Source organism: Pseudophryne corroboree, chromosome 2 (genome assembly GCF_028390025.1).
Source record: "Pseudophryne corroboree isolate aPseCor3 chromosome 2, aPseCor3.hap2, whole genome shotgun sequence".
Classification (NCBI taxonomy): domain Eukaryota; kingdom Metazoa; phylum Chordata; class Amphibia; order Anura; family Myobatrachidae; genus Pseudophryne; species Pseudophryne corroboree.
In genome coordinates this window covers 9,202,821-9,226,776 of record NC_086445.1, presented here as the reverse complement: position 1 = coordinate 9,226,776, position 23,956 = coordinate 9,202,821, and the positions used below count along the sequence as shown (strand labels likewise).

Sequence of the window (23,956 nt, the reverse complement as noted above, 5' to 3'; positions counted from 1 at the left end):
CCCTTACCCTGCCCCTCTCTATACCTAATCCTGCCACTCTCTATCCCTAACCCTGCCACTCTCTATCCATAACCCTGACACTCTCTATCCCTAACCCTGCCACTCTCTATCCCTAACCCTGCCACTCTCTATCCCTAACCCTGCCACGCTCTATCCCTAACCCTGCCACGCTCTACCCTAACCCTGCCACGCTCTACCCTAACCCTGCCACTCTCTATCCCTAACCCTGCCACGCTCTACCCTAACCCTGCCACTCTCTATCCCTAACCCTGCCACTCTCTATCCCTAATCCTGCCACTCTCTATCCCTAACTCTGCCACTCTCTATACCTAACCCTGCCACTCTCTATCCCTAACTCTGCCACTCTCTATCCCTAACTCTGCCACTCTCTATCCCTAACCCTGCCACTCTCTATCCCTAACTCTGCCACTCTCTATCCCTAACCCTGCCACTCTCTATCCCTAACCCTGCCACTCTCTATCCCTATCTCTGCCACTCTCTATCCCTAACCCTGCCACTCTCCATCCTAACCCTGCCACTCTCCATCCTAACCCTGCCACTCTCTATCCCTAACCCTGCCACTCTCTATCCCTAACTCTGCCACTCTCTATCCCTAACTCTGCCACTCTCTATCCCTAACTCTGCCACTCTCTATCCCTATCTCTGCCACTCTCCATCCTAACCCTGCCACTCTCTATCCCTAACTCTGCCACTCTCTATCCCTAACTCTGCCACTCTCTATCCCTAACCCTGCCACTCTCTATCCCTAACCCTGCCACTCTCTATCCCTAACCCTGCCACTCTCTATCCCTAACCCTGCCACTCTCTATCCCTAACCCTGCCACTCTCTATCCCTAACCCTGCCACTCTCTATCCCTAACCCTGCCACTCTCTATCCCTAACCCTGCCACTCTCTATCCCTACCCCTGCCACTCTCTATCCCTAACCCTGCCACTCTCTATCCCTACCCCTGCCACTCTCTATCCCTACCCCTGCCACTCTCTATCCCTACCCCTGCCACTCTCTATCCCTACCCCTGCCACTCTCTATCCCTAACCCTGCCACTCTCTATCCCTAACCCTGCCACTCTCTATCCCTAACCCTGCCACTCTCTATCTCTAACCCTGCCACTCTCTATCCCTAACCCTGCCACTCTCTATACCTAACCCTGCCACTCTCTATCCCTAACTCTGCCACTCTCTATCCCTAACCCTGCCACTCTCTATACCTATCTCTGCCACTCTCTATCCCTAACCCTGCCACTCTATATACCTAACCCTGCCACTCTCTATCCCTAACCCTGCCACTCTCTATCCCTAACCCTGCCAATCTCTATCCCTAACTCTGCCACCCTCTATCCCTAACTCTGCCACTCTCTATCCCTAACCCTGCCACACTCTATCCCTAACCCTGCCACTCTCTATACCTAACTCTGCCTCGCTCTACCCTAACCCTGCCGCTCTCTATACCTATCTCTGCCACTCTCTATCCCTAACTCTGCCACTCTCTATCCCTAACTCTGCCACTCTCTATCCCTAAGCCTGCCACTCTCTATCCCTAAGCCTGCCACTCTCTATACCTAACCCTGCCACTCTCTATACCTAACCCTGCCACTCTCTATCCCTAACCCTGCCACCCTCTATCCCTAACCCTGCCACTCTCTATCCCTAACTCTGCCACTCTCTATCCCTAACTCTGCCACTCTATCTCTAACCCTGCCACTCTCTATCCCTAACTCTGCCACTCTCTATCCCTAACTCTGCCACTCTCTATCCCTAACTCTGCCACTCTCTATCCCTATCTCTGCCACCCTCTATCCCTAACCCTGCCACTCTCTATCCCTAACTCTGCCACTCTCTATCCCTAACTCTGCCACTCTCTATACCTATCTCTGCCACTCTCTATCCCTAACTCTGCCACTCTCTATCCCTAACCCTGCCACTCTCTATCCCTAACTCTGCCACTCTCTACCCTAACCCTGCCACTCTCTATCCCTAACCCTGCCACTCTCTATCCCTAACCCTGCCACTCTCTATCCCTAACCCTGCATCCTTAACCCTGCCACTCTCTATCCCTAACCCTGCCACTCTCTATCCCTAACCCTACCACTCTCTATCCCTAACCCTGCCACTCTCTATCCCTAACTCTGCCACGCTCTAACCTAACCCTGCCACTCTCTATCCCTAACTCTGCCACACTCTATCCCTAACCCTGCCACTCTCTATACCTAACCCTGCCACTCTCTATCCCTAACCCTGCCACTCTCTATCCCTTACCCTGCCCCTCTCTATACCTAATCCTGCCACTCTCTATCCCTAACTCTGCCACGCTCTACCCTAACCCTGCCACTCTCTATCCCTAACTCTACCACACTCTATCCCTAACCCTGCCACTCTCTATACCTAACCCTGCCACTCTCTATCCCTAACCCTGCCACTCTCTATCCCTAACCCTGCCACTCTCTATCCCTATCTCTGCCGCTCTCTACCCCTAACCCTGCCGCTCTCTATACCTAACCCTGCCACCCTCTATCCCTAACCCTGCCGCTCTCTATCCCTAACCCTGCCGCTCCCTATCCCTAACTCTGCCACTCTCTATCCCTAACTCTGCCACTCTCTATCCCTAACCCTGCCACTCTCTATCCCTAACCCTGCCACTCTCTATCCCTAACCCTGCCACTCTCTATCCCTAACCCTGCCACTCTCTATACCTAACTCTGCCACTCTCTATCCTAACCCTGCCACTCTCTATCCCTAACTCTGCCACTCTCTATACCTAACCCTGCCACTCTCTATACCTAACCCTGCCACTCTCTATCCCTAACCCTGCCACTCTCTGCCCCTAACCCTGCCACTCTCTATCCCTAACCCTGCCACTCTCTATCCCTTACCCTGCCCCTCTCTATCCCTTACCCTGCCCCTCTCTATACCTAATCCTGCCACTCTCTATCCCTAACCCTGCCACTCTCTATCCCTAACCCTGCCACTCTCTATCCCTAACCCTGCCACTCTCTATCCCTAACCCTGCCACTCTCTATCCCTAACCCTGCCACGCTCTACCCTAACCCTGCCACTCTCTATCCCTAACCCTGCCACGCTCTACCCTAACCCTGCCACGCTCTACCCTAACCCTGCCACGCTCTATCCCTAACCCTGCCACTCTCTATCCCTAACCCTGCCACTCTCTATCCCTAACCCTGCCACTCTCTATACCTAACCCTGCCACTCTCTATCCCTAACTCTGCCACTCTCTATCCCTAACTCTGCAACTCTCTATCCCTAACTCTGCCACTCTCTATCCCTAACCCTGCCACTCTCTATCCCTAACTCTGCCACTCTCTATCCCTAACCCTGCCACTCTCTATCCCTAACCCTGCCACTCTCTATCCCTATCTCTGCCACTCTCTATCCCTAACCCTGCCACTCTCCATCCTAACCCTGCCACTCTCTATCCCTAACCCTGCCACTCTCTATCCCTAACTCTGCCACTCTCTATCCCTAACTCTGCCACTCTCTATCCCTATCTCTGCCACTCTCTATCCCTAACCCTGCCACTCTCCATCCTAACCCTGCCACTCTCTATCCCTAACTCTGCCACTCTCTATCCCTAACTCTGCCACTCTCTATTCCTAACCCTGCCACTCTCTATTCCTAACCCTGCCACTCTCTATCCCTAACTCTGCCGCTCTCTATCCCTAACCCTGCCACTCTCTATACCTATCTCTGCCACTCTCTATCCCTAACCCTGCCACTCTATATACCTAACCCTGCCACTCTCTATCCCTATCTCTGCCACTCTCTATCCCTAACCCTGCCACTCTCTATCCCTAACCCTGCCACTCTCTATCCCTAACCCTGCCACTCTCTATCCCTAACCCTGCCACTCTCTATCCCTAACCCTGCCACTCTCTATCCCTAACCCTGCCACTCTCTATCCCTACCCCTGCCACTCTCTATCCCTACCCCTGCCACTCTCTATCCCTAACCCTGCCACTCTCTATCCCTAACCCTGCCACTCTCTATCCCTAACCCTGCCACTCTCTATCCCTAACCCTGCCACTCTCTATCCCTAACCCTGCCACTCTCTATCCCTAACCCTGCCACTCTCTGTCCCTAACCCTGCCACTCTCTATCCCTAACCCTGCCACTCTCTATCCCTAACCCTGCCACTCTCTATCCCTAACCCTGCAACTCTCTATACCTAACCCTGCCACTCTCTATCCCTAACTCTGCCACTCTCTATCCCTAACTCTGCCACTCTCTATCCCTAACCCTGCCACTCTCTATACCTATCTCTGCCACTCTCTATCCCTAACCCTGCCACTCTATATACCTAACCCTGCCACTCTCTATCCCTAACCCTGCCAATCTCTATCCCTAACTCTGCCACCCTCTATCCCTAACTCTGCCACTCTCTATCCCTAACCCTGCCACACTCTATCCCTAACCCTGCCACTCTCTATACCTAACTCTGCCTCGCTCTACCCTAACCCTGCCGCTCTCTATACCTATCTCTGCCACTCTCTATCCCTAACTCTGCCACTCTCTATCCCTAAGCCTGCCACTCTCTATACCTAACCCTGCCACTCTCTATACCTAACCCTGCCACTCTCTATCCCTAACCCTGCCACCCTCTATCTCTAACCCTGCCACTCTCTATCCCTAACTCTGCCACTCTCTATCCCTAACTCTGCCACTCTATCCCTAACCCTGCCACTCTCTATCCCTAACTCTGCCACTCTCTATCCCTAACTCTGCCACTCTCTATCCCTAACTCTGCCACTCTCTATCCCTATCTCTGCCACCCTCTATCCCTAACCCTGCCACTCTCTATCCCTAACTCTGCCACTCTCTATCCCTAACTCTGCCACTCTCTATACCTATCTCTGCCACTCTCTATCCCTAACTCTGCCACTCTCTATCCCTAACCCTGCCACTCTCTATCCCCTAACCCTGCCACTCTCTATCCCTAACTCTGCCACTCTCTATACCTATCTCTGCCACTCTCTATCCCTAACTCTGCCACTCTCTATCCCTAACTCTGCCACTCTCTATCCCTATCTCTGCCTCGCTCTACCCCTAACCCTGCCACTCTCCATCCTAACCCTGCCACTCTCTATCCCTATCTCTGCCTCGCTCTACCCCTAACCCTGCCACTCTCCATCCTAACCCTGCCACTCTCTACCCTAACCCTGCCACTCTCTATCCCTAACCCTGCCACTCTCTATCCCTAACCCTGCCACTCTCTATCCCTAACTCTGCCACTCTCTATCCCTAACCCTGCCACTCTCTATCCCTAACCCTGCCACTCTCTATCCCTAACCCTGCCACTCTCTATCCCTAACCCTGCCACTCTCTATCCCTAACCCTGCATCCTTAACCCTGCCACTCTCTATCCCTAACCCTGCCACTCTCTATCCCTAACCCTACCACTCTCTATCCCTAACCCTGCCACTCTCTATCCCTAACTCTGCCACGCTCTAACCTAACCCTGCCACTCTCTATCCCTAACTCTGCCACACTCTATCCCTAACCCTGCCACTCTCTATACCTAACCCTGCCACTCTCTATCCCTAACCCTGCCACTCTCTATCCCTTACCCTGCCCCTCTCTATACCTAATCCTGCCACTCTCTATCCCTAACTCTGCCACGCTCTACCCTAACCCTGCCACTCTCTATCCCTAACTCTACCACACTCTATCCCTAACCCTGCCACTCTCTATACCTAACCCTGCCACTCTCTATCCCTAACCCTGCCACTCTCTATCCCTAACCCTGCCACTCTCTATCCCTATCTCTGCCGCTCTCTACCCCTAACCCTGCCGCTCTCTATACCTAACCCTGCCACCCTCTATCCCTAACCCTGCCGCTCTCTATCCCTAACCCTGCCGCTCCCTATCCCTAACTCTGCCACTCTCTATCCCTAACCCTGCCACTCTCTATCCCTAACCCTGCCACTCTCTATCCCTAACCCTGCCACTCTCTATACCTAACTCTGCCACTCTCTATCCTAACTCTGCCACTCTCTATCCTAACCCTGCCACTCTCTATCCCTAACTCTGCCACTCTCTATACCTAACCCTGCCACTCTCTATACCTAACCCTGCCACTCTCTATCCCTAACCCTGCCACTCTCTGCCCCTAACCCTGCCACTCTCTATCCCTAACCCTGCCACTCTCTATCCCTAACTCTGCCACTCTCTATACCTAACCCTGCCACTCTCTATACCTAACCCTGCCACTCTCTATCCCTAACCCTGCCACTCTCTGCCCCTAACCCTGCCACTCTCTATCCCTAACCCTGCCACTCTCTATCCCTTACCCTGCCCCTCTCTATCCCTTACCCTGCCCCTCTCTATACCTAATCCTGCCACTCTCTATCCCTAACCCTGCCACTCTCTATCCATAACCCTGCCACTCTCTATCCCTAACCCTGCCACTCTCTATCCCTAACCCTGCCACTCTCTATCCCTAACCCTGCCACTCTCTATCCCTAACCCTGCCACGCTCTACCCTAACCCTGCCACTCTCTATCCCTAACCCTGCCACGCTCTACCCTAACCCTGCCACTCTCTATCCCTAACCCTGCCACTCTCTATCCCTAATCCTGCCACTCTCTATCCCTAACTCTGCCACTCTCTATACCTAACCCTGCCACTCTCTATCCCTAACTCTGCCACTCTCTATCCCTAACTCTGCCACTCTCTATCCCTAACCCTGCCACTCTCTATCCCTAACTCTGCCACTCTCTATCCCTAACCCTGCCACTCTCTATCCCTAACCCTGCCACTCTCTATCCCTATCTCTGCCACTCTCTATCCCTAACCCTGCCACTCTCCATCCTAACCCTGCCACTCTCTATCCCTAACCCTGCCACTCTCTATCCCTAACTCTGCCACTCTCTATCCCTAACTCTGCCACTCTCTATCCCTAACTCTGCCACTCTCTATCCCTATCTCTGCCACTCTCCATCCTAACCCTGCCACTCTCTATCCCTAACTCTGCCACTCTCTATCCCTAACTCTGCCACTCTCTATCCCTAACTCTGCCACTCTCTATCCCTAACCCTGCCACTCTCTATCCCTAACCCTGCCACTCTCTATCCCTAACCCTGCCACTCTCTATCCCTAACCCTGCCACTCTCTATCCCTAACCCTGCCACTCTCTATCCCTAACCCTGCCACTCTCTATCCCTAACCCTGCCACTCTCTATCCCTAACCCTGCCACTCTCTATCCCTACCCCTGCCACTCTCTATCCCTAACCCTGCCACTCTCTATCCCTACCCCTGCCACTCTCTATCCCTACCCCTGCCACTCTCTATCCCTACCCCTGCCACTCTCTATCCCTAACCCTGCCACTCTCTATCCCTAACCCTGCCACTCTCTATCCCTAACCCTGCCACTCTCTATCCCTAACCCTGCCACTCTCTATCCCTAACCCTGCCACTCTCTATACCTATCTCTGCCACTCTCTATCCCTAACCCTGCCACTCTATATACCTAACCCTGCCACTCTCTATCCCTAACCCTGCCACTCTCTATCCCTAACCCTGCCAATCTCTATCCCTAACTCTGCCACCCTCTATCCCTAACTCTGCCACTCTCATATCCCTAACCCTGCCACACTCTATCCCTAACCCTGCCACTCTCTATACCTAACTCTGCCTCACTCTACCCTAACCCTGCCGCTCTCTATACCTATCTCTGCCACTCTCTATCCCTAACTCTGCCACTCTCTATCCCTAAGCCTGCCACTCTCTATACCTAACCCTGCCACTCTCTATACCTAACCCTGCCACTCTCTATCCCTAACCCTGCCACTCTCTATCCCTAACTCTGCCACTCTCTATCCCTAACTCTGCCACTCTATCTCTAACCCTGCCACTCTCTATCCCTAACTCTGCCACTCTCTATCCCTAACTCTGCCACTCTCTATCCCTAACTCTGCCACTCTCTATCCCTATCTCTGCCACCCTCTATCCCTAACCCTGCCACTCTCTATCCCTAACTCTGCCACTCTCTATCCCTAACTCTGCCACTCTCTATACCTATCTCTGCCACTCTCTATCCCTAACTCTGCCACTCTCTATCCCTAACCCTGCCACTCTCTATCCCCTAACTCTGCCACTCTCTATCCCTATCTCTGCCACTCTCTATCCCTAACTCTGCCACTCTCTATCCCTAACCCTGCCACCCTCTATCCCTAACCCTGCCACTCTCTATCCCTAACCCTGCCACCCTCTATCCCTAACCCTGCCACTCTCTATCCCTAACTCTGCCACTCTCTATACCTATCTCTGCCACTCTCTATCCCTAACTCTGCAACTCTCTATCCCTATCTCTGCCACTCTCTATCCCTAACTCTGCCACTCTCTATCCTAACCCTGCCACTCTCTATCCCTAACTCTGCCACTCTCTATCCCTAACTCTGCCACTCTCTATCCCTATCTCTGCCACTCTCTATCCCTAACTCTGCCACTCTCTATCCCTAACCCTGCCACCCTCTATCCCTAACCCTGCCACTCTCTATCCCTAACTCTGCCACTCTCTATCCCTAACTCTGCCACTCTCTATCCTAACCCTGCCACTCTCTATCCCTAACTCTGCCACTCTCTATCCCTATCTCTGCCACTCTCTATCCCTAACCCTGCCACTCTCCATCCTAACCCTGCCACTCTCTATCCCTAACCCTGCCACTCTCTATCCCTAACCCTGCCACTCTCTATCCCTAACTCTGCCACTCTCTATCCCTAGCCCTGCCACCCTCTATCCCTAACCCTGCCACTCTCTATCCCTAACCCTGCCACCCTCTATCCCTAACTCTGCCACTCTCTATCCCTATCTCTGCCACTCTCTATCCCTAACCCTGCCACTCTCTATCCCTAACTCTGCCACTCTCTATCCCTAACCCTGCCACTCTCTATCCCTAACTCTGCAACTCTCTATCCCTAACCCTGCCACTCTCTATCCCTAACTCTGCCACTCTCTATCCCTAACTCTGCCACTCTCTATCCCTAACCCTGCCACACTCTATCCCTAACCCTGCCACTCTCTATCCCTAACCCTGCCACTCTCTATCCCTAACTCTGCCACTCTCTATCCCTTACTCTGCCACTCTCTATCCCTAACCCTGCCACCCTCTATCCCTAACTCTGCAACTCTCTATCCCTAACCCTGCCACTCTCTATCCCTAACTCTGCCACTCTCTATCCCTAACTCTGCCACTCTCTATCCCTAACCCTGCCACCCTCTATCCCTAACCCTGCCACTCTCTATCCCTAACCCTGCCACTCTCTATCCCTAACTCTGCCACTCTCTATCCCTTACTCTGCCACTCTCTATCCCTAACCCTGCCACCCTCTATCCCTAACCCTGCCACTCTCTATCCCTAACTCTGCCACTCTCTATCCCTAACTCTGCCACTCTCTATCCCTAACCCTGCCACCCTCTATCCCTAACCCTGCCACTCTCTATCCCTAACCCTGCCAATATATCCCTAACTCTGCCACTCTCTATCCCTTACTCTGCCACTCTCTATCCCTAACCCTGCCACCCTCTATCCCTAACCCTGCCACTCTCTATCCCTAACTCTGCCACTCTCTATCCCTAACTCTGCCACTCTCTATCCCTAACTCTGCCACTCTCTATCCCTAACTCTGCCACTCTCTATCCCTAACTCTGCCACTCTCTATCCCTAACTCTGCCACTCTCTATCCCTAACTCTGCCACTCTCTATCCCTAACCCTGCCACTCTCTATCCCTAACCCTGCCACTCTCTATCCCTAACTATGCCACTCTCTATCCCTAACTCTGCCACTCTCTATCCTAACCATGCCACTCTCTATCCCTAACTCTGCCACTCTCTATCCCTATCTCTGCCACTCTCTATCCCTAACCCTACCACTCTCCATCCTAACCCTGCCACTCTCTATCCCTAACCCTGCCACTCTCTATCCCTAACCCTGCCACTCTCTATCCCTAACCCTGCCACCCTCTATCCCTAACCCTGCCACTCTCTATCCCTAACTCTGCCACTCTCTATCCCTAACCCTGCCACTCTCTATCCCTAACCCTGCCACTCTCTATCCCTATCTCTGCCACTCTCTATCCCTAACCCTGCCACCCTCTATCCCTAACCCTGCCACTATCTATCCCTAACTCTGCCACTCTCTATCCCTATCTCTGCCTCGCTCTACCCCTAACCCTGCCACTCTCCATCCTAACCCTGCCACTCTCTACCCTAACCCTGCCACTCTCTATCCCTATCTCTGCCTCGCTCTACCCCTAACCCTGCCACTCTCCATCCTAACCCTGCCACTCTCTACCCTAACCCTGCCACTCTCTATCCCTAACCCTGCCACTCTCTATCCCTAACCCTGCCACTCTCTATCCCTAACCCTGCCACTCTCTATCCCTAACCCTGCCACTCTCCATCCTAACCCTGCCACTCTCTACCCTAACCCTGCCACTCTCTATCCCTAACCCTGCCACTCTCTATCCCTAACCCTGCCACTCTCTATCCCTAACCCTGCATCCTTAACCCTGCCACTCTCTATCCCTAACCCTACCACTCTCTATCCCTAACCCTGCCACTCTCTATCCCTAACTCTGCCACGCTCTAACCTAACCCTGCCACTCTCTATCCCTAACTCTGCCACACTCTATCCCTAACCCTGCCACTCTCTATACCTAACCCTGCCACTCTATCCCTAACCCTGCCACTCTCTATCCCTTACCCTGCCCCTCTCTATACCTAATCCTGCCACTCTCTATCCCTAACTCTGCCACGCTCTACCCTAACCCTGCCACTCTCTATCCCTAACTCTACCACACTCTATCCCTAACCCTGCCACTCTCTATACCTAACCCTGCCACTCTCTATCCCTAACCCTGTCATTCTCTATCCTTAACCCTGCCACTCTCTACCCTAACCCTGCCACTCTCTATCCCTAACTCTGCCACTCTCTATCCCTAACCCTGCCACTCTCTATCCCTAACTCTGCCACTCTCTATCCCTAACTCTGCCACTCTCTATCCCTAACCCTGCCACCCTCTATCCCTAACCCTGCCACTCTTTATCCCTAACCCTGCCACTCTCTATCCCTAACTCTGCCACTCTCTATCCCTTACTCTGCCACTCTCTATTCCTAACCCTGTCACCCTCTATCCCTAACCCTGCCACTCTCTATCCCTAACTCTGCCACTCTCTATCCCTAACTCTGCCACTCTCTATACCTATCTCTGCCACTCTCTATCCCTAACCCTGCCACTCTCTATCCCTAACCCTGCCACTCTCCATCCTAACCCTGCCACTCTCTATCCCTAACCCTGCCACTCTCTATCCCTAACCCTGCCACTCTCTATCCCTAACCCTGCCACTCTCTATCCCTAACCCTGCCACTCTCTATCCCTAACCCTGCATCCCTAACCCTGCCACTCTCTATCCCTAACCCTGCCACTCTCTATCCCTAACCCTGCCACTCTCTATCCCTAACCCTGCATCCCTAACCCTGCCACTCTCTATCCCTAACTCTGCCACTTTCTATCCCTAACCCTGCCACTCTCTATCCCTAACCCTGCCACTCTCTATCCCTTACCCTGCCCCTCTCTATACCTAATCCTGCCACTCTCTATCCCTAACTCTGCCACGCTCTACCCTAACCCTGCCACTCTCTATCCCTAACTCTGCCACACTCTATCCCTAACCCTGCCACTCTCTATACCTAACCCTACTACTCTCTATCCCTAACCCTACCACTCTCTATACCTAACCCTGCCACTCTCTGCCCCTAACCCTGCCACTCTCTATACCTAACCCTGCCACTCTCTATACCTAACCCTGCCACTCTCTATCCCTAACCCTGCCACTCTCTATCCCTAACCCTGCCACTCTCTATCCCTAACCCTACCACTCTCTATCCCTAATCCTGCCACTCTCTATCCCTAACCCTACCACTCTCTATACCTAATCCTACCACTCTCTATACCTAATCCTGCCACTCTCTATCCCTAACTCTGCCACTCTCTATCCCTAACCATGCCACTATCTGCCCCTAACCCTGCCACTCTCTGCCCCTAACCCTGCCACTCTCTATCCCTAACCCTGCCACTCTCTATCCCTAACCCTGCCACTCTCTATCCCTAACCCAGCCACGCTCTATCCCTAACCCTGCCACTCTCTACCCTAACCCTGCCACTCTCTATCCCTAACTCTGCCACTATCTATCCCTATATCTGCCTCGCTTACCCTAATCCTGACACACTCCAATCTTAACTCTGCCATGCTCTGCCCTAATCCTGACACACTCTAACCCTGCCACTCTCTGTCCTGAGGGCTATATTATACATAAGGCTGACTAGGTTGAAGCCTAGTGGTCCTTCAGGAACTAGAAACCCATCATTTTCTTTGCTTGATTTTTGCTGTGTCACTGTTACCTGTGCCCTAGGGTTCCAATTGTTAAAGGCCCTTTACACACTGCACCATAGCAATACATGTACATATATTTTAGTTTTGAGACAATAGGGCGGATACACAACAGACCAACAGCACGCTAGCATCAAAGTTTCAACATTATGCTGCCTCCTCCCCAGTGCTTAAAAGTGGTCCTAGAGAGATGGTAGCCCACAGTAGCAGCACCCCTAATACACATAATGCCCACAGCATCAGTGCCTCTTATACAATGCCCACAGTATCAGTGCCCCTTATACAATGCCCACAGTAGCAGCACCCCTAATACACATAATGCCCACAGTATCAGTGCCCCTTATACACATAATGCCCACATCATCAGTGCCCCTTATACAATGCCCACAGTATCAGTGCCCCTTATACAATGCCCACAGTAGCAGCACCCCTAATACACATAATGCCCACAGTATCAGTGCCGCTTATACACATAATGCCCACATCATCAGTGCCCCTTATACAATGCCCACATCATCAGTGCCCCTTATACAATGCCCACAGTATCAGTGCCCCTTATACAATGCCCACAGTAGCAGCACCCCTAATACACATAATGCCCACAGCATCAGTGCCCCTTAAACAATGCCCACAATATCAGTGCCCCTTATACAATGCCCACAGTAGCAGCACCCCTAATACACATAATGCCCACAGCATCAGTGCCTCTTATACAATGCCCACAGTATCAGTGCCCCTTATACAATGCCCACAGTAGCAGCACCCCTTATACACATAATGCCCACAGTATCAGTGTCCCTTATACACACAATGCCCACAGTATCAGTGCCCTTTATACACATAATGTCAACATTGGGTTGTTCCAGGGTCAGGCTGACAGCTGTAGTTTGCTGAAAGATTTAAGTGCCAGAGGGGCTTGTTGATCACTACCCTTGCCATTCTCTGTCCCTAACCTTGCCATGCTCTAACCCTGACCTACTGTGAGCCTGCCAATCTAACCCTACCCCTACCATGCTGTAACCCTGACCTACTCTGAGCCTGCCAGTCTAACCCTACCCCTACCATGCTGTAACCCTGACCTACTCTGAGCCTGCCAGTCTAACCCCAACCCTACCATGCTGTAACCCTGACCTACTCTGAGCCTGCCAGTCTAACCCTACCCCTACCATGCTGTAACCCTGACCTACTCTGAGCCTGCCAGTCTAACCCTACCCCTACCATACTGTAACCCTGACCTACTCTCAGCCTGCCAGTCTAACCCTACCCCTACCATGCTGTAACCCTGACCTACTCTGAGCCTGCCAGTCTAACCCTACCCCTGCCATGCTGTAACCCTAACCGACTCTGAGCCTGCCAGTCTAACCCTACCCCTACCATACTGTATCCCTAACCTACTCTGAGCCTGCCAGTCTAACCCTACCCCTGCCATGCTGTAACCCTGACCTACTCTAAGCCTGCCAGTCTAACCCTACCCCTACCATGCTGTAACCCTGACCTACTCTGAGCCTGACAGTCTAACCCTACCCCTACCATACTGTATCCCTAACCTACTCTGAGCCTGCCAGTCTAACCCTACCCCTACCATGCTGTAACCCTGACCTACTCTGAGCCTGACAGTCTAACCCTACCCCTACCATACTGTATCCCTAACCTACTCTAAGCCTGACAGTCTAACCCTACCCCTACCATACTGTAACCCTAACCTACTCTGAGCCTTCCAATCTAACCCTACCCCTACCATGCTCTAACCCTGACCTACTGTGAGCCTGCCAGTCTAACCCTACCCTTACCATGCTGTAACCCTGACCTACTCTGAGCCTGCCAGTCTAACCCTACCCTTACCATGCTGTAACCCTGACCTACTCTGAGCCTGCCAGTCTAACTCTACCCCTGCCATGCTGTAACCCTAACCGACTCTGAGCCTGCCAGTCTAACCCTACCCCTGCCATGCTGTAACCCTGACCTACTCTGAGCCTGCCAGTCTAACCCTACCCCTACCATGCTGTAACCCTGACCTACTCTGAGCCTGCCAGTCTAACCCTACCCCTACCATGCTGTAACCCTGACCTACTCTGAGCCTGCCAGTCTAACCCTACCCCTGCCATGCTGTAACCCTGACCTACTCTGAGCCTGCCAGTCTAACCCTACCCCTGCCATGCCGTAACCCTGACCTACTCTGAGCCTTCCAATCTAACCCTACCCCTACCATGCTGTAACCCTGACCTACTCTAAGCCTGCCAGTCTAACCCTACCCCTACCATGCTGTAACCCTGACCTACTCTGAGCCTGCCAGTCTAACCCTACCCCTGCCATGCTGTAACCCTGACCTACTCTGAGCCTGCCAGTCTAACCCTACCCCTGCCATGCTGTAACCCTGACCTACTCTGAGCCTTCCAATCTAACCCTACCCCTACCATGCTCTAACCCTGACCTACTCTCAGCCTGCCTGTCTAACCCTACCGCTACCATGCTGTAACCCTGACCTACTCTGAGCCTGCCAGTCTAACTCTACCCCTACCATGCTGTAACCCTAACCGACTCTGAGCCTGCCAGTCTAACCCTACCCCTACCATGCTGTAACCCTAACCGACTCTGAGCCTGCCAATCTAACCCTACCCCTACCATGCTGTAACCCTGACCTACTCTAAGCCTGCCAGTCTAACCCTACCCCTGCCATGCTGTAATCCTGACCTACTCTGAGCCTGCCAGTCTAACCCTACCCCTACCATACTGTATCCCTAACCTACTCTGAGCCTGACAGTCTAACCCTACCCCTACCATGCCGTAACCCTGACCTACTCTGAGCCTGCCAGTCTAACCCTACCCCTACCATGCTGTAACCCTGACCTACTCTGAGCCTGACAGTCTAACCCTACCCCTACCATGCCGTAACCCTGACCTACTCTGAGCCTGCCAGTCTAACCCTACCCCTACCATGCTGTAACCCTGACCTACTCTGAGCCTGCCAGTCTAACCCTACCCCTGCCATGCTGTAACCCTGACCTACTCTCAGCCTGCCAGTCTAACCCTACCCCTACCATGCTGTAACCCTGACCTACTCTGAGCCTGCCAGTCTAACTCTACCCCTGCCATGCTGTAACCCTGACCTACTCTGAGCCTGCCAGTCTAACTCTACCCCTACCATGCTGTAACCCTGACCTACTCTGAGCCTGCCAGTCTAACTCTACCCCTGCCATGCTGTAACCCTGACCTACTCTGAGCCTGCCAGTCTAACTCTACCCCTGCCATGCTGTAATCCTGACCTACTCTGAGCCTGACAGTCTAACCCTACCCCTACCATACTGTAACCCTGACCTACTCTGTGCCTGCCAGTCTAACCCTACCCCTGCCATGCTGTAACCCTGACCTACTCTGAGCCTGCCAGTCTAACCCTACCCCTACCATGCTGTAACCCTGACCTACTCTCAGCCTGCCAGTCTAACCCTACCCCTACCATGCTGTAACCCTGACCTACTCTGAGCCTTCCAATCTAACCCTACCCCTACCATGCTCTAACCCTGACCTACTCTGAGCCTGCCAATCTAACCCTACCCCTACCATGCTCTAACCCTGACCTACTGTGAGCCTGCCAGTCTAACCCTACCCTTACCATGCTGTAACCCTGACCTACTCTGAGCCTGCCAGTCTAACCCTACCCCTACCATGCTGTAACCCTGACCTACTCTGAGCCTGACAGTCTAACCCTACCCCTGCCATGCTGTAACCCTGACCGACTCTGAGCCTGCCAATCTAACCCTACCCCTACCATGCTGTAACCCTGACCTACTCTAAGCCTGCCAGTCTAACCCTACCCCTGCCATGCTGTAACCCTGACCTACTCTAAGCCTGACAGTCTAACCCTACCCCTACCATGCTGTAACCCTGACCTACTCTGAGCCTGCCAGTCTAACCCTACCCCTACCATGCTGTAACCCTGACCTACTCTGAGCCTGCCAGTCTAACCCTACCCCTGCCATGCTGTAACCCTGACCTACTCTCAGCCTGCCAGTCTAACCCTACCCCTGCCATGCTGTAACCCTGACCTACTCTGAGCCTGCCAGTCTAACCCTACCCCTACCATGCTGTAACCCTGACCTACTCTGAGCCTGACAATCTAACCCTACCCCTACCATGCTGTAACCCTGACCTACTCTGAGCCTGCCAGTCTAACTCTACCCCTGCCATGCTGTAACCCTGACCTACTCTGAGCCTGCCAGTCTAACTCTACCCCTACCATGCTGTAACCCTGACCTACTCTGAGCCTGACAGTCTAACCCTACCCCTGCCATGCTGTAACCCTGACCGACTCTGAGCCTGCCAATCTAACCCTACCCCTACCATGCTGTAACCCTGACCTACTCTAAGCCTGCCAGTCTAACCCTACCCCTGCCATGCTGTAACCCTGACCTACTCTGAGCCTGCCAGTCTAACTCTACCCCTGCCATGCTGTAACCCTAACCGACTCTGAGCCTGCCAATCTAACCCTACCCCTACCATGCTGTAACCCTGACCTACTCTAAGCCTGCCAGTCTAACCCTACCCCTGCCATGCTGTAACCCTGACCTACTCTAAGCCTGACAGTCTAACCCTACCCCTACCATGCTGTAACCCTGACCTACTCTGAGCCTGCCAGTCTAACCCTACCCCTACCATGCTGTAACCCTGACCTACTCTGAGCCTGCCAGTCTAACCCTACCCCTGCCATGCTGTAACCCTGACCTACTCTCAGCCTGCCAGTCTAACCCTACCCCTGCCATGCTGTAACCCTGACCTACTCTGAGCCTGCCAGTCTAACCCTACCCCTACCATGCTGTAACCCTGACCTACTCTGAGCCTGACAATCTAACCCTACCCCTACCATGCTGTAACCCTGACCTACTCTGAGCCTGCCAGTCTTTCCCTACCCCTACCATGCTGTAACCCTGACCTACTCTGAGCCTGCCTGTCTAACCCTACCCCTACCATGCTGTAACCCTGACCTACTCTGAGCCTGACAATCTAACCCTACCCCTACCATGCTGTAACCCTGACCTACTCTGAGCCTGCCAGTCTAACCCTACCCCTACCATACTGTATCCCTAACCTACTCTGAGCCTGCCAGTCTAACCCTACCCCTGGCATGCTGTAACCCTGACCTACTCTGAGCCTGCCAGTCTAACCCTACCCCTACCATACTGTATCCCTAACCTACTCTGAGCCTGCCAGTCTAACCCTACCCCTGGCATGCTGTAACCCTACTTTTGCCATGTTGTAACCCTGACCTACTCTGAGCCTGCCAGTATAACCCTACCCCTACCATGCAGTAACCCTGACCTACTCTGAGCCTGCCAGTCTAACCCTACCCCTACCATGCTGTAACCCTAACCTACTCTGAGCCTGCCAGTCTAACCCTACCCCTACCATGCTGTAACCCTGACCTACTCTGAGCCTGCCAGTCTAACCCTACCCCTACCATGCTATAAATTTCCTCAAGTTACAGTACGTATGCTTAGTGGCGATTGCATGTTGTGATGTTTTATCTACATGTAAGAAGTTCAGAACATTAAGTATCATTCTCATTGACACAAAGGGTGGGCTTGTCTATGTAATATTGTCTATGAATTAAACACTGTATGCATGGTATTTTTTACTTTCATCTTTTATATACAGTCTATTTGAATTAGTATCCTGTATCATTGTGAGGATAAAACCCATAGTGATTTTACCTGGTCTTTCATTGATAATATGTTTCTCTTATACCATGTGAGGCAGAATATCCGGATTAAACAGTAGTTGCCGGCAGAATGTCTCCGTTTCATGGTGCTCCATTTCATTCTATTTCTCTAGATCAACAGATGTGATTGGCTGGGCTGCACAGAGTTTTCCCAATTCTCGCTTTGTACTGTATGAGCAGTTCTCTCCAGATGATCCCTTTGGCCAAGTTATGATCAACCATTTTGTGTCCTTAAACTCTGCCCTATGCTCAGTGATTGCATACCCCCAGCTTGAGGACCAGGAGCAAAGGTTTCTACAGAAGGTGTGCACTAGGCGTCTATTTATATGTGTTTAGTCATTTCTCAGAAGACATCATACTGTACTACTAACTTGCTATTTTAATTTTGATTTTAGTGAATTTCTTGTGAGATACTGTATGTGTCATGCTGCTGTCTGATAAAATATATGCTATATGTGATTCTGGATCTTTATGTGGGTGTGGTTCATCAAATCAACAGTGTCTAGGTCGACAATGTTTAGGTCGACCACTATAGGTCGACAGTCACTAGGTCGACATGGATGGAAGGTCGACATGGTTTCTAGGTCGACATGTGCTAGGTCGACAGGTCTAAAGGTCAACATGAGGATTTATTTATTTTTTGGTGTCGTTTTCTTCGTAGAGTGACCGGGATCCCAAATTAGTGCACCGCTTCGCTCGCCATGCTTCAGGCAGGGTGCCTTCGCTCCGCTACCGCTTCGCTCGGCACACTTTACCGTTCCAATCATAGTCCACGTGGATCGTTAAGTATGAAAAAATTCAAAAAAAGAAAAAAAAATGTGAAAAACTCATGTCGACCTTTAGACCTGTCGACCTAGCACATGTTGACCTAGAAACCCTGTCAACCTTCCATCCATGTCGACCTACAGTGGTCGACCTAAACATTGTCGACCTAGACACTGTCGATCTTCAGACCGGATCCCCTTTATGTAGCTTCTGTGAGGGCTGAGCTCCTGATGAACCTGCTGTGTGAGGGATGAGCTACTGATGGACCTGCTGTGTGACGGATGAGCTCCTGATGTACCTGCTGTGTGACGGATGAGCTACTGATGGACCTGCTGTGTGACGGATGAGCTACTGATGGACCTGCTGTGTGAGGGCTGAGCTTTAGATGTACCTACTGTGTGAGGGCTGACCTCCTGATGTACCTGCTGTGTGAGGGATGAGCTCCTGATGTACCTGCTGTGTGACGGATGAGCTCCTGATGGACCTGCTGTGTGAGGGCTGAGCTTTAGATGTACCTACTGTGTGAGGGCTGACCTCCTGATGTACCTGCTGTGTGAGGGCTGACCTCCTGATGTACCTGCTGTGTGAGGGATGAGCTCCTGATGTACCTGCTGTGTGAGGGATGAGCTCCTGATGGACCTGCTGTGTGAGGGATGAGCTCCTGATGGTCCTGCTGTGTGAGGGCTGTGCTCCTGATGGACCTGCTGTGTGAGGGCTGAGATATTGATGTATCTACTGTGTGAGGGCTGAGCTATTGATGTATCTGCTGTGTGAGGGCTGATCTCCTGATGTACCTGCTGTGTGAGGGCTGAGTTATTGATGTACCTGCTGTGTGAGGACTGAGCTATTGATGCACCTGCTGTGTGAGGGCAGAGCTATTGATGCACCTGCTGTGTGAGGGATGAGCTCCTGATGGATCTGCTGTGTGAGGTCTGACCTCCTGATGTACCTGCTGTGTGAGGGCTGAGCTATTGATGTACCTGCTGTGTGAGGGCTGACCTCCTGATGTACCTGCTGTGTGAGGGCTGACCTCCTGATGTACCTGCTGTGTGAGGGCTGACCTCCTGATGTACCTGCTGTGTGAGGGCTGACCTCCTGATGTACCTGCTGTGTGAGGGCTGACCTCCTGATGTACCTGCTGTGTGAGGGATGAGCTCCTGATGTACCTGCTGTGTGAGGGATGAGCTCCTGATGTACCTGCTGTGTGAGGGATGAGCTCCTGATGGACCTGCTGTGTGAGGGATGAGATACTGATGGACCTGCTGTGTGAGGGCTGTGCTCCTGATGGACCTGCTGTGTGAGGGATGAGCTACTGATGTACCTGCTGTGTGAGGGATGATCTCCTGATGGACCTGCTGTGTGAGGGCTGAGCTTTAGAGGTACCTACTGTGTGAGGGCTGACCTCCTGATGTACCTGCTGTGTGAGGGCTGACCTCCTGATGTACCTGCTGTGTGAGGGATGAGCTCCTGATGTACCTGCTGTGTGAGGGCTGACCTCCTGATGTACCTGCTGTGTGATGGATGAGCTCCTGATGGACCTGCTGTGTGAGGGCTGATCTCCTGATGGACCTGCTGTGTGAGGGCTGAGCTATTGATGTACCTGCTGTGTGAGAGCTGTGCTCCTGATGAACCTGCTGTGTGAGGGATGAGCTACTGATGTACCTACTGTGTGATGGATGATCTCCTGATGGACCTGCTGTGTGAGGGTGAGCTATAGATGTACCTACTGTGTGAGGGCTGAGCTCCTGATGTACCTGCTGTGTGAGGGCTGTGCTCCTGATGTACCTGCTGTGTGAGGGCAGAGCTCCTGATGTACCTGCTGTGTGAGGGCAGAGCTCCTGATGTACCTGCTGTGTGAGGGCTGACCTCCTGATGTACCTGCTGTGTGAGGGCTGAGCTCCTGATGTACCTGCTGTGTGAGGGCTGAACGCCTGATGTACCTGCTGTGTGAGGGCTGAGCTCCTGATGTACCTGCTGTGTGAGGGATGAGCTCCTGATGGACCTGCTGTGTGAGGGATGAGCTCCTAATGGACCTGCTGTGTGAGGGCTGAGCTATTGATGTACCTGCTGTGTGAGGGCTGAGCTATTGATGTATCTTCTCTGTGAGGGCTGATCTCCTGATGTACCTGCTGTGTGAGGGCAGAGCTATTGATGTACCTGCTGTGTGAGGGATGAGCTCCTGATGTACCTGCTGTGTGAGGTCTGACCTCCTGATGTACCTGCTGTGTGAGGGCTGAGCTCCTGATGTTCCTGCTGTGTGAGGTCTGACCTCCTGATGTACCTGCTGTGTGAGGGCTGAGCTCCTGATGTACCTGCTGTGTGAAGGCTGAGCTATTGATGTTCCTGCTGTGTGAGGGCTGAGCTCCTGATGTTCCTGCTGTGTGAGGTCTGACCTCCTGATGTACCTGCTGTGTGAGGGCTGAGCTCCTGATGTACCTGCTGTGTGAAGGCTGAGCTATTGATGTACCTGCTGTGTGAGAGCTGAGCTCCTGATGGACCTGCTGTGTGAGTGCTGAGCTATTGATGTACCTGCTGTGTGAGGTCTGACCTCCTGATGTTCCTGCTGTGTGAGGGCTGAGCTGTTGATGTGCCTGCTGTGTGAGGGCTGAGCTATTGATGTTCCTGCTGTGTGAGGGCTGAGCTATTGATGTACCTGCTGTGTGAGAGCTGAGCTCCTGATGGACCTGCTGTGTGAGTGCTGAGCTATTGATGTACCTGCTGTGTGAGGGCTGAGCTATTGATGTTCCTGCTGTGTGAGGGATGAGCTATTGATGTACCTGCTGTGTGAGGGCTGATCTCCTGATGTACCTGCTGTGTGAGGGCTGAGCTATTGATGTACCTGCTGTGTGAGGGCTGAGCTATTAATATTCCTGCTGTGTGATGGATGAGCTCCTGATGGACCTGCTGTGTGAGGGCTGTGCTCCTGATGGACCTGCTGTGTGAGGGATGAGCTATTGATGTACCTGCTGTGTGATGGATGAGCTCCTGATGTACCTGCTGTGTGAGGGCTGAGCTCCTGATGTACCTGCTGTGTGAGGGCTGAGCTCTTGATGTACCTGCTGTGTGAGGGCTGAGTGATTGATGTACCTGCTGTGTGAGGGCTGAGCTATTGATGTACCTGTTGTGTGAGGGCTGAGCTCCTGATGTACCTGCTGTGTGAGGGCTGAGCTATTGATTTTCCTGTTGTGTGAGGGCTGAGCTATTGATGTTCCTACTGTGTGAGGGATGAGCTCCTGATGTTCCTGCTGTGTGAGGGCTGAGTGATTGATGTACCTGCTGTGTGAGGGCAGAGCTATTAATGCACCTGCTGTGTGAGGGCTGAGCTATTGATGCACCTGCTGTGTGAGGGCTGAGCTCCTGATGTATCTGCTGTGTGAGGTCTGACCTCCTGATGTACCTGCTCTGTGAGGGCTGAGCTGTTGATGTTTCTGATGCGTGAGGGCTGAGCTATTGATGTTTCTGATGCGAGAGGGCTGAGCTCCTGATGTATCTGCTGTGTGATGACTGAGCTCCTGAAGTTCCTGCTGTGTGAGGGCTGAGCTATTGATGTACCTGCTGTGTGAGGGCTGTGCTCCTGATGGACCTGCTGTGTGAGGGCTGAGCTCCTGATGTTCCTGCTGTGTGAGGGCTGAGCTCCTGATGTTCCTGCTGTGTGAGGGCTGAGCTCCTGAAGTTCCTGCTGTGTGAGGGCTGAGCTCCTGATGTTCCTGCTGTGTGAGGGCTGAGCTGTTGATGTGCCTGCTGTGTGAGGGCTGAGCTATTGATGTTTCTGATGCGTGAGGGCTGAGCTATTGATGTTCCTGCTGTGTGATGGCTGAGCTCCTGATGTTCCTGCTGTGTGAGGGCTGAGCTCCTGATGTGCCTGCTGTGTGAGGGCTGAGCTCCTGAAGTTCCTGCTGTGTGAGGGCTGAGCTATTGATGTTCCTGCTGTGTGAGGGCTGAGCTCCTGATGTTCCTGCTGTGTGAGGGCTGAGCTCCTGATGTTCCTGCTGTGTGAGGGCTGATCTATTGATGTTCCTGCTGTGTGAGGGCTGAGCTCCTGATGTTCCTGCTGTGTGAGGGCTGAGCTCCTGATGTTCATGCTGTGTGAGGGCTGAGCTCCTGAAGTCCCTGCTGTGTGAGGGCTGAGCTCCTGATGTTCATGCTGTGTGAGGGCTGAGCTATTGATGTTCCTGCTGTGTGAGGGCTGAGCTATTGATGTTCCTGCTGTGTGAGGGCTGAGCTCCTGAAGTTCCTGCTGTGTGAGGGCTGAGCTATTGATGTTCCTGCTGTGTGAGGGCTGAGCTATTGATGTTCCTGCTGTGTGAGGGCTGAGCTCCTGATGTTCCTGCTGTGTGAGGGCTGAGCTCCTGATGTTCCTGCTGTGTGAGGGCTGAGCTCCTGATGTTCCTGCTGTGTGAGGGCTGAGCTCCTGAAGTTCCTGCTGTGTGAGGGCTGAGCTCCTGATGTTCCTGCTGTGTGAGGGCTGAGCTATTGATGTTCCTGCTGTGTGAGGGCTGAGCTCCTGAAGTTCCTGCTGTGTGAGGGCTGAGCTCCTGATGTTCCTGCTGTGTGAGTGCTGAGTTGTTGATGTGCCTGCTGTGTGAGGGCTGAGCTATTGATGTTCCTGCTGTGTGAGGGCTGAGCTCCTGAAGTTCCTGCTGTGTGAGGGCTGAGCTCCTGAAGTTCCTGCTGTGTGAGGGCTGAGCTCCTGATGTTCCTGCTGTGTGAGGGCTGAGCTCCTGATGTACCTGCTGTGTGAGGGCTGAGCTCCTGAAGTTCCTGCTGTGTGAGGGCTGAGCTATTGATGTTTCTGATGCGTGAGGGCTGAGCTCCTGATGTTCCTGCTGTGTGATGGATGAGCTCCTGATGTACCTGCTGTGTGAGGGATGAGCTCCTGATGTACCTGCTGTGTGAGGGCTGAGCTCCTGATGTACCTGCTGTGTGAGGGCTGAGCTATTGATGTACCTGCTGTGTGAGGGCTGAGCTCCTGATGTACCTGCTGTGTGAGGGCTGAGCTACTGATGTACCTGCTGTGTGAGGGCTGAGCTCCTGATGTTCCTGCTGTGTGAGG

General features: G+C 52.8%; 1 protein-coding gene across 2 annotated transcripts in view; it reads left to right on the top strand.

Annotated features, from left to right (window-relative positions):
• Window positions 1-23,956, top strand: part of LCMT2 (leucine carboxyl methyltransferase 2) — an 850,582-nt gene that overhangs the window by 220,344 nt on the left and 606,282 nt on the right. For both annotated transcript variants that reach the window (XM_063950787.1, XM_063950788.1), the window contains exon 7: window positions 18,252-18,441. In XM_063950787.1, coding sequence (XP_063806857.1) covers window positions 18,252-18,441 — 190 coding nt within the window. The remainder of the gene's footprint in view (window positions 1-18,251; window positions 18,442-23,956) is intronic.